This window comes from Monomorium pharaonis, chromosome 3, assembly GCF_013373865.1.
Source record: "Monomorium pharaonis isolate MP-MQ-018 chromosome 3, ASM1337386v2, whole genome shotgun sequence".
Taxonomy (NCBI): Eukaryota; Metazoa; Arthropoda; class Insecta; order Hymenoptera; family Formicidae; genus Monomorium; species Monomorium pharaonis.
Window position 1 is genome coordinate 8,904,665 of NC_050469.1, and position 12,604 is coordinate 8,917,268.

The 12,604-nt window shown below is 25.9% G+C and overlaps 1 protein-coding gene across 1 annotated transcript; it reads left to right on the forward strand.

The window, feature by feature from the left end:
- Positions 1-7,894, forward strand: LOC118644863. The gene is made up of 11 exons (XM_036284576.1): positions 1-88; positions 2,083-2,937; positions 3,208-3,337; positions 3,413-4,174; positions 4,237-4,354; positions 4,657-4,918; positions 4,982-5,158; positions 5,255-5,345; positions 5,504-5,640; positions 5,933-6,065; positions 6,141-7,894. The coding sequence occupies exons 4-11, from the start codon at positions 4,061-4,063 to the stop codon at positions 6,195-6,197; spliced, it is 1,089 nt and encodes a 362-aa protein (XP_036140469.1). The 5' UTR covers positions 1-88; positions 2,083-2,937; positions 3,208-3,337; positions 3,413-4,060; the 3' UTR covers positions 6,198-7,894.
- Positions 7,895-12,604: the final 4,710 nt, after the last annotated feature.

The following is a 12,604-nucleotide window of genomic DNA, read 5'->3' on the forward strand; positions in this document are numbered from 1 at the left end:
GGATCATTGGCCACTCCAAAATAAATTCGTAAAAAGTTTTTCACCAATTTCAAATCTTGTGCTTCAAATGAGTATTTTTTCATTCGAGGTAATAAAATATATCAATATATTTTCATTTACATGAATTCAAACAGTACGATGTCATTCTAACATAAAATACCTTTTACATATAATATACACTTAATAACTTATATTAAATAATATACTTATATTAAAATATATATTTAATAATTTGCAATAATTAATGTTACAATTAGATATTAATGTTATATAATCATTGGGGAGATAACCAATTAATTTTTGAAAAATTTTATTGCATTGTTTGTTTCATACTAATTATTGTTAAGTTACTTAATGAAAATTGGAACTATGACAAGGTACGTGCAGATAACATCACTGATTTATTTCTATCTTTTTTAATTGTTATTTTAACAAAATTATTTGTTATGGTAAAAGACACGATCCTTATACGAAGCTATCGAAAACTACTGGAATATATTTACAAATAAATTTAAAATACATAAACTGAAAAACTATTCTATCCAATTGCAAAAGTTTATAATAATTTATTCAAGTAAGTATATGCAAAGAATGTACAGATAAATTATTTAGAAAACATACTATTACATCTTGTAAAAGAACTTCTTAAGATTTCTTTGTTCATAAAATCGTATCAACAAAATATTATATTTATATAATTTTTTGCTAAGAGAATATAAATTTTCTTTTTAATATACATTTATGTATTTATATAAATTTTCTGTATAGTTTTTTCATAAAATATTGCACACACACACACACACACACACACACACACACACACACACACACACACACACACACACACACACACACACACACACACACACACACACACACACACACACACACACACACACACACACACACACACACACACACACACACACACACACACACCTAGATAGTAAATCGTGGAGAAGTCAGAGAATGAAAATTATATTTTTAATTAGTTTTTTTTAGTATAACTTATTTATTTTATACCAAACACAAATTTTACAAAAAAAGAAATTGGTATAAACATATATGAACATATTTTATACGTAGCGGAAAGACACCGAATTTGGAACACCACTTTGTTTTTGGACCTCTTTTCAAAATAATAATAAAAAAAACAATGTTGAGAACATGAATACAAATTAGAAAGTATTAAATGGTATAGTAATTTTTGTAATACTGTTTTGTATTTTCTTTTATAATTAGTGTTTTCGCGACACATGTTAAAAAGGTTATTTGACGAAATAAGCGCCTAATTTGGAATGTGTATACAAGCAAAGTATAAATGTTACATTGTATTTATACATCTTATTATGTATTATGCAGACTCAATGTTATTCCGTTAAACTAGCTTAAGAAACAGAATCGTGCACATATAACTCTCACTTTTGACGAATTCGTTTTTAGCAGATTTTACTAATAGAAAAGGACATGAATGTATAAAATAAGGATTTTTATTTTTTTAATTAACTTAAATAATCAGAATATTTTTATCGGTATTCGTATGGTGCGATGTTTAGTTTTCAAGAAGTAAAGGAGTTTCAATTTAGGAAACTGTCCCAAATTTGGTGCCTCTCTCTACATTTATATACGTTTTTATATAAAAAATTTTTTACCCGGTGGAAAATAAATAATTAATCAATTTTTAGTCAAATATAAACTTATAAAAAGTAAAACACCATATTAATTCTTAATTATTGATCAATATATGGGACCTAAAATCTGAATTATTAATGATTAATTATTGATCCTATAAGCAGTAATATATTAGCAGCTTAGAATTGATCTAAAATTGCTTCATATTATAAATATACTTAAATCAATAGTTTATCAATATTCTTAATAGCGTTCAGTTTTGCAGGAATTTTGGAAATATTTTGCTAGATATATATTGTATAATTTATAAGTACCCACATAAAATATATGAAAATATTTTTCATAAAATATTCATTATGATGTACTTAGCGATACCAACATATGTAACGACTGCATCGATATTCGATATTATGTGGCCTAACAAATCACAATTCTTTACGATTTCCGTAGAATGGAAAATAGATATGGACAAGTATTACATATCGATTATTTACAACACTATTTTAATTATGGTGGATATAATTATTCTAATTGGTGGAGACAGTATATATATTGTTCGTGCTTGTAGTTCATTTTCTATTGTTAGGTATGTACACAAATAACTTTTTTTTATTCTGTTACGGAAAATTATAAGAATTTTATTTCCTAGTCAAAAATTCAAGAAAATGACGTCAGAATTAGATGTCAACATGGAAATTAGCAAATGTTACAGATGTTACATAAACGCAAATGTTAGCGAATGCCGCATGAATGCAATATTTAAATCGGCAAGCGAGCAAGTGATATACCAGGAACACATTATTTGTTTAAAGAACTATCAGATTGTTTTAGAGTAGAGTTTTTTTAAATAATCTTGCCACTGTATATATGTAATTTATTTGTGATTCATTTTTATAATATATTAATGTACGTTTTATTATTTACAGGTTTGTCAAGATATTGAACTCATTACATCGAGTAGTGACATTAATCTGGTTGTTTATTGCTTATATGATTTTAAGTCTAGGTGGAATTCAAGTAAACAGTATAAGCTATTATTTGTATACTTTTTATAGAAATATAGAAAAAAGAAAAAATTAATAATAATCCATTATTAAATATTAAAATGTTAATAAATATTAAAAATTACTAACGTATTATATAATATAATGCATTTTGTATGTTGTAGCTCCTATATGTGTTGGATAAGTCTAAAACGATAATAAAAATTATTGTCACAGTCATAGACATGGTATTGCAATTCATGCTCCTTTGCTATCCTGGTCAAAAGTTGCTATATGAGAATCAAAATGTTTTCTATCAAATGTAAGAATATCTTTTATTTAGTTTAAGTTTTATATTGTTTATCATTAATAATGATAATATTAGCAAGGAGTACCACGCATATATTTTTATGCATATTATTAATTTTAATATCATGTTTTTATCAGTATTAATATAGTGCAATGTTTAGTTTCCGAGAAATAAAAAGATGCTTTGAAAAGCCTATGCCAATATCGGTAAACTTTCTTTTAATTTTTTGATGAAATGTATTATCCATAAAATACAAACAGTTTTTCCAATTTATATTTACAGATATGCTATACAATGGAATATATTCTCACCAAGATTAAAATCGTTGATTATAATTCTTCATAAAAGTTTTATACTTTGCGACTTAACGGATTGTAATATATTTTCAATATTAATGAAGACTCATAGTGCAGTAAGTACATGTGTTTTGAATTTTTATACTTGCAGTGTATAAGTAGATAACTTATGCAAATGTATTTTATTTAAGGTGGTGCAATCAGGCATATCTTACTTCATGATATTTTTATCATTCAAAGATTAATTAGTTCTGTATATTTTATAGCCCTTCCTTAATTCTGTCAGAATTAATATGTTTGAGCCATTATTTCACGATATTATCAAGTTCCAATAGAGAACTTTTTACAATTAGATTTTGCTTAGACATAAAAAACACTTTGAAAGTGATTGCATCTACATTTATTCACTAGCACATTTTACGCCAACAATGTAAATGTAATTGAACTACGAGTTTACGAAATGAGTTATCTTTTCCCTCGTCGTACTCATCTTCAATTCTTCACATGCATGTCATTCATAACATAACATTTATAGCAAAAATATCATGCTGCATATTTTACGAGAATACAATATCAATAAAATATTATTGTCACATATTGGTCTTTGGCCATTACAAAGTAAATTTGTAAGACGTTTGTTACCGATTTCATTACTCATACTTATGATAAGTTTCTTTCTCTTGGAGGTAACAATATATCAATATGTATATTCATAATCTATGTAATACATGTAGTTCCCACATGAATACAAGTAGTGCATAAAATGTTACTTGTAATATACTTTTTTAAAATATAATATGTATTTAATAACTTAAAATTAATATTACACTTAGATAATAATGATCTTTGATTGTTGGAAAGATAAGGAAATAATTTTTGATATTTGTCTCGTCGTTGCCGCATTGGTTGTTTTTATTGCTAAGTTATGTAATGAGCTTTTTAACTATGACACGGTATGTATAGGAAACATCGATTTATTTATCCTTTCAATTATTATTTTAACAAAACTGTTTAGGCACAACGTTTATACGAAGCTATGGAAAATCATTGGAATATATTTACAAATGAATCTGAAGTGCGTATTCTTAAAAATAATTCTAGTAAATCACGAAAATATATAAAAATGTATGCAAGTAAGTATAATGCAAAAATATATAGATAAGTCATGTAGTTCTATATATTAAAAAATAATAGTACAGAGTTAATAAAAAACATTATAAAAAATTTTTATCAACAAAATGTGCATATTTTTCTTTGCTAAAAATATATCAATTAAAAAAAATATATTTTTGTATTTATAAATTATACATTATAAATACATATTTTTTATGTATTTATAAGTGTGTAATTTATGACAGCATATGTACATAGTATAATTAATTTATAAATATACAAAATACATAAAACAAATTAAAATGTTTTTGTTAAATTACAGTTCTATTATACACAGCAATAGCAATATTTCTGTTGACTCCACTTAAACCAATATTACTCGATATTGTATCGCCTCTTAACGAATCACGAAAGCGATACTTTGCAATTGCTTTTGAAGTAAGAATAGATAAGGACAAGTATTACGTACCGCTTTTTTGTTACAATACGTGTGTAATATTGGCAGGTGTAGCTGTTATAATTGGTACCGACAGTATATTTATTACTCGTACATTTCATGCTTATAGTTTATTTTATATTGTTAAGTACGTATTCAAATAACGTTTTTTCTTTTAATTGCGTAAGATCGTAAGAATTTTATTTTGCAGTCAACATTTCAAGAGAATATTAACATCGGATATCAATATAAAAGATAGCGAATATTACGGACGTATAAACGTATATGTTAATGAATACTACACGAACGCAATGTTTAAATCGACAAGGGAACAAGAGATATACCAGAAATTCGTTATATGTTTGAAAAAACATCAGATTGCTTTAGAGTAAAGAGTTTCTTTAATATTTTTGCCACTATTTGTGTAACATATTTATAATATATAATTTTTGTAATATATTAATATACATAATTTTATTCATAGGTTTGTTGATTTATTGAATTCAATTTATCGATTAGGGACAATAATTACGATATTAACCCCTTGTATGGTTATAAGTTTATCTGGAATTCAAGTAAATAAGCTATATTACTTATATACTTTTTATTGGGAAAAAATTAATTATATTTTATATTTTTTTATTAGTTGTACTTAATAATAAATATTAAAATGTCAGTATATTTTAAAAATTAAAGATATGTTATATAATATAATATATTTTGTATATTGTAGCTAATATATGTGTTGGATCAAATTGAGCTGGTAATAAAACATGTTATGGTTATCATATCAGGGTTAATAAATCTCTTCCTTTTTTGCTACTTTGGTCAACAGTTGTCAAATGAGAGTCAAAATGTATTCTATCAAGCGTAAGAGTTTTTTTATTTTGTTTAAATTTAATATTTATCGTAATGTTGGTGATATTAGCAATTTCAAATGCCAAATGTTCATGCACAATGTTCATGGAGGAAAGAAGGGGGTTATAAACTAGATGTGGGATTATGGAATTTGCGAAGTCTCGTATACTTTGGATTCTGAGGAGAACTGTTCAAACTACTTCTTATTTGCTTGTATTCTAAAAAAGAAAGATACAAAAATTAATTTTTTGATTAAATTTAATTATTTATAAATGTATATAAATCCTTATATTTATATTTACAGATATGCTATAGAATGGTATACATTCTCATTGAGAATAAAATCGTTGTTGATGATAACTTTTCAAAAAAGTATTATACCTTGCAGCTTAAAAGCTGGTAAAATATTACCATTAACAATGACAACTTATGCTACAGTAAGTACAACAGTCTTAAATGTTTACTTGCAATATACAAAAAACACTTATGTATATCTTTGCGTTCTATTTAAGATGGTGAGAGCAGCCATATCTTACTTCATGACATTCTTATCTCTCAAAGATAGTTAATTAGTTCCGTATGTTTTATAGTTCTTTCTTAGCTTTGCCAGTATCAAGCTATTTGAGCGATTGTACGATATTTTATCGAGCTCCGTTCAAGAACTTCTTATAATTAGATTTTGGTTTAGACAAAAATTAATTGTATCTAAATTTACCGCTAGCACATTTCATGCCAATAAAGTAAATATAATTAAAATATAACTTTTCCAAATGGAGTATTATTCACCGTTTTAGATATATGTATAAAAAAGTCGAGTCATATATGAGATAAGAAAAAAGGTCAAAAACTCAGGACGCACTGAGTGTGAGTAAAACTACCACTCAAACGTTACCTTATAATTTTATATTAATACTGTGGTCGTAAAAATAGATCGATAAAATGACAAAATGGGCATCTATCCGTCTTTATTCTCATTTTGAATACTTGCATCGTACAATTAGAGCGTCACGCAATCTTATTATTTTGTACGTGTAAGTATTTAACTGGAAAATCTATCTCTCAAGTGTTTTTTAAAATACAAGAATAAGAAATGGGAAAATAGAAGTTTAGTTTTAATACAGTTATATAATCATATAGCAGCTAAATTGCCCTTTCTTGATTCTTGATATCCTATAATTTCATATCACTGGAAACTTGAAAAAAGTGGTAGTACATGCCATGCGTATCATTTGTATCATAGCACTCAAGCAGCAATATGCTAGCACATGTTTTACGAGAGTATAATGTCAATAAAATATTATTATCATATTTGGATCTGTGGCCATTACAAAATAAATTCATAAGAAGCTTATTATCGATGTCATCTCTTGTGATTCAAATGAGTATCTTTTCATTTGAGGTAATAATACGTCAATAAATAAATTACAATTACATAAATCTTATAGTGCATAAAATTTTCTAAATAAACTTTTTATATGTATATATGTACTTAATAACTTAAAATAATTAAAATTGCACTTAGATATTATTGTTATATAATAAATGAGAAGATAAACAATTGTTTACTGAAACTGTTCATGTCTTCATAGGACTAATCCTAATTGTCAGTAAGTTATTTAATGAGTTTTGAAATTATGACAAGGTATGTATGTCAAAAATATCACTAAATATCATTTCTTTAACATGTAATGTTTATATCTAAATTAGATATATTTTGAAGAAAAAATGCAAATATTTCAATAGTGATATAATTTAATATTCTGCAAAATTTATCTTCCTCCTTTTTTCGAAAGAGAATAGATTAATTAAATATAAAAAAGATAGATTTATTAAAGTTTTAAAAATTACGGAAATTAAAATTTACTAATTTAGATGTTTTAATTATATAGAAATAATTTTTTACGATTTTTTAGATCAATTTTTGCAGAATCGATTTTTTAATTCTAATTTTTCAAGAGAATCGATTTTCACAATTCGATTCAGAATCGATTCAAAAATCGATTCTTTTAAGAGAATCGAACATTCCTATATTTTTTCTATATCCTTCTCGTACATGTAAGTGTTTCTGTTTTGCCATGTAAGTGTTTCTGTTCACTAGCGCCTCTATGTGCATAAAACGTACATCTTGAACTACGTAGCCAGCGTTCACGAAGGTAAATAATTTAATGTAATGTGGCATCATAAAAAATATTTAAAATGTAAATAACAATTAAATTATAAAAGCTAAATAAAAGCATCAAAATAAGTATAATAATACTAAAATTTATCATTTTTAAATTAAATATTTGGGTATTCAAGAACAAAAATATAAATATAAATATAAATAAAAAACAAAAATATAAATATAAATAAAAAAAATATAAATATAAACAAAGAATAAGAATTGACAATTTTTTTAAGTATAAAAATAGTAAAAATTTAATAAACACGCTAATTTGGCACATTTTGTATTATTGTACATGTTCTGATGATTTTGTGTATATCTGGCATTAGTATAACATAATATAATTATATAATTATTCTATAAAATTAAAATACATACATTTTGTTCGTGTCCCTATCCACATTATGCCTTGTACCTATATCAAAATATATTTTATCAATTGTAATATATTTATAATTTGTATTATTAATTTTAACTAATATTTAATGTAAGAGTAATTGTAAATTTTTATTGTTATATATGTGCTGTAAAATTATTGTTATATATATATATTATTAAATAAATAATAAAAAATAATAATATTAAAAAATAAAAAATAAGAAAATAATAAAAATATCTCTAAAAAAAGGATTATTGATTAAAAATTAGCGAAAGGATAACGAAGAACCTCTAAAGGATTTGTTTTAAAAATTTTAGTTAGAAATTACAATAAAAACTAATATTTTTAACTAAAAAAATATAAAATTAAGTGTATAGTCAAAATGTATCACAATATAAAACAACTTTATAACAAAAATTACATTGGTTAATCCTTTTCTTATAGTGGAATTATTATTGATTATATCTATATATATCATATGTTTTATAAGTGCTACCCTGAGCAACATATTGTTTGGCTAATACTTTTGATGCTTGTCATTGGCGTCTTTTATCGTTAGCTTGTCGCTTTTCTAGCAAATTTTTGACAAATTCGCTAGTATTAAATCATTTACATGCTATAATAACTAATAAACATAACATCATCAGCGTTTTAACGTTTTATGCTTGCTAGCGTTTACAATTTTTTAATCGCGACATCTAGTGAATGCTGCGACATGAATAATTTTTATAATCAAACCTAATTAAGAAGTACGCGCCAAAAGTATATGATGTGCAGCGAGACCGACCGAGCATCTATTATCCAGTAAAAAGTTTTTTATGTACAATTATATTTAATTATATAAAAGTATATATAACTATGTGTGTGTAATAATTATGCATAATTGTATAATTATAATTTTATATAATGTTGTTTACTTCTTCTGCATCAACAACAAGCAAAAATCGGTTAGTATTGTAGTGGAGCGATATTTTACGGTAGTACTATTTGTTTGACAAGAGTGATAAAGTTAAACTGTTCAACTTTATCACAATGATTATTAAATACCGCGACTTTAAAATTGTAAGCACTAGTAAATAAAAAAATCAACAACAGTTTTTATTAACAAATTTGCAGGCAAATTAAGACGCTTGTTCAAAAATAAATAAAAGTTATAAATAATGCTTAAAAGGGTATTTTATTCTGTACAAAAAAAACAATTTTGTTTTGAGAATATCGATCTTTATTGTTGAAACGTTAAATATTGAAATAAGATTACTTTATAGTGTTAAATGGATATATCTCACATGAAAAATTTTGTGTAATTTTATAAAAAAAACATTCTTATATATAAAAAAAAATAAATAGAAAATAACAATATACATATATAAATTTAACACTGTTATGATAGTCATCTATAGAGCATAATATATAATTATTTGAAACATAAAGATAAAATTTAGATTGCCTATTTCGGTCTGCAGCGGATCTTGGATCAATAATTATTTCAATAATAATAATTTATTTTATATGATAAAAAGTTAACTTTGAGTTAAAAATAAAGGTGTATTTTTTTATAATTAAAAATAAAAAGTAAATAAAAAATTTTGTAGAAGTTTGAGATTTTTGAGAGACCTCTCTTTTTCCTTAGTATATCGATGTTCTTTTAGCGATCTACAAGATATCTTATACAACATTGTGAAATATCGTGTCGGATATCTATGCAGATTCATATCTTTGAAGACAATCTTTCAGAAATCTAAAAGACATTTTATGTAATACCTTAAAAATATTTTTTATAATGTTTTTAAAAGATTTTTTAGAAATATTTTTAATAAAATAGCTTTTAAATATTTACAAAATGTTTTCTGGGAATAGTCGATTATTGACCAAAAAGTAATCATGACATTTAATATAGTAATGTTTCAAGTGATTTCTAAAATGATTATTAAAAGTCATTTTTGATTAGCTATGATTTATTTTTTAACGTTATATTTATCTTATCGTGATTTATTATTTTGCTTGAATAATCATTAAACTGGTTTTATTTAATCAGTAATAAATACATTCAAGGCACACCTTTTTTTAAAATAAAATCTGTTGACATAACGTTTGATTATTTAGAAATCATTGGCATAATGGTTCTTTTTAATCTATTTACGTCAGATATTATTAACAAAAAGTTTATACATGACTTTTCCAATAACTTAGATCAATCCACCTTGTTTATAGAGCAAATTACTTTGTATATTATATAAACAATCTGATGGTATAACGTCTAATTTAATTATTAAAAAATTATTAGTATTATATTTTTTTAAATCTGTTTATCAGATACTATTAACAAAAAAATTTTATTCTCTGATAATATAAATTGTTTATGAAGCATTTTGTACATATGCGTTTATGTTTTGTATTTAATGTATAAAGTATATTTATAAACTATTTAATGCGCGACGTCATGTTCATTAATTTAAATTTAAGTGGATATCAACATCTTGATCTATTGTCGAGAAAAAAGATTCTATGATCCTTGAAGTCGTTTAAATGGTATCTTCCAGACTTTGAATTGCTAATTTATAAGCGATAAAGCAATATAACAGAGTATAATTCATTGTTACAACCGAGGATGTTTCTCTGTAGTAATAATCTACTCATTATTTGTAAATGATTTAATAAATTTGCTTTCGATTCTTAGTGATCGTAGCTTCCACAAATCTTTCTGTTAATTACTTGTATTTAATTAGTTACTTAATGTATAAGCTATACGCACACATACACATTTTCTAACAATTTAAACAATGTTTTAAGTGATGTTTAATAAAAAATATTTTTAATCACTTTCAGATATTTTTATGGTTAAGGGATGGCAAATGTGTTTTTAGAGAGAGAGAGAGAGAGATTATCAATCCGCACTCTCTTCAATAAAAGCAAATTTTCCCTCTACCTCTTTTTATGCATTTGTAGTATTTTATTTCCTAGAACGAAGACACGTTTTACAAAACCATTATTTTGTGTCTAACTTCTTGTATGCAACACGATACGTCACGTTCGCGGAAGTGCACTTCTGACCTTCTCTCATAGTCTCCCCGGGGTGACTTCTCAAACGTTCAAACTCCACGTTTAATTTGCACAAGATAATTATCTCGATATTCTTTGCTCTGACATTGAGCGCGACGCATAGATCATTTTTAATTTTATAACGTAGCATTTGATGCAATTACATTGCATTTTTTTTTTAAAGAGCTTGTTCTACTCCGCATTCCTGCGGTTTTTGCTTAGTGGTCCCTAGCGGCCATTCTAATATCGCGGTGGTCGTTTTAGTCCCCTTGAAAACTGTAATCGTAACGCTATAATCGTAGTACATGCGAAACGTGTTTTATTTCCGGCTTTTTTGCGCGCTTGCTGCGCATCACAGGTGGCAATCGCAAGTTCAGCGACGAAAAATTGATTATTGATGGATTTCGTAGAGATAAAACAGCAAGAAGAGAAAGAGTTGAAAATAAGGATGATATCTACGATTCGTTGGCGCTGTTAAGGTATCGCATGCAGCGAGATACTCATGCGAGTATATAGGAAATAGCGCAGAATCTATCCCCGCAGAAACGAAACAGTAGAAGAAGCCCACGATCAGTAGGATATGCATAGCAGCACGCACGGTAGCGAAAAACTCAGCAGCGTGAAACGCGCGCTCTTAGCATTGTAGGCTTAACTCTGCATACATCAATCAAAAATTATTTAACATGAAATATTTATAGAAACACTTATAAATACAAGGTATTTATTAAATAAAGAAAGTAAAATTTAACAAATAAAATTGATTATTTTTTATTTTAATTTATGTGGCATATAAATTTCTCTTATCTTGTGAAAAAACATCCTACATTATAGTTTCATGAACATGGTTATATAAAAATGATGTTATTCCTTGCTAGCGCGGAAGTCAGTTCCTAGTTTAAAAATTTTATTCTAAAATTCCTTGAAATTAATTCAGAGTGTTAAAAATAGGTATAAACTAATGTACCCATATATGTACATCAAATAATTAAAAAAATTCAACATTTTAATATTATTTGTCAGTCATGTCCATTCGCTAATCTAATTTAATATTGAAGATAATTATAGAAATGAGATACATGTTTTCATAATTGTATCATAACGAAATGTCTCAATTAAAATTAATTTTGGACCAGTAAATCATGCATTAGGTAATTTTAGAAGTTTGATTTGCGCTTTATATCGAAACAATGTGCAGAAAAATTAAATCGGCATGGATTATGACAATTGTTTTAGGCCGTCTCAACAGACAATATAAAACGCATTAACATTTTTCGCGAAAACTGACGGTGATTCGTACACGTTTGCTATCGCGGCGCGGTTTCCCTACCACCGACTCTCAATGGGCACTCGGTGGGTACTTGGTGGGCACCTGGTGGTCTCTCCTAGCAGCGGCA

What these genes read in the sequence shown, in the direction of transcription:
- LOC118644863 (XM_036284576.1), top strand. Translation starts at nt 4,061, where the DNA reads ATGATCTTTGATTGTTGGAAAGATAAGGAAATAATTTTTGATATTTGT. An exon ending in ATATATAAAAATGTATGCAA is followed by an intron (nt 4,355 to 4,656) that starts GTAAGTATAATG and finishes GTTAAATTACAG; the next exon opens with TTCTATTATACACAGCAATA. An exon ending in TAAGTTTATCTGGAATTCAA is followed by an intron (nt 5,346 to 5,503) that starts GTAAATAAGCTA and finishes TGTATATTGTAG; the next exon opens with CTAATATATGTGTTGGATCA.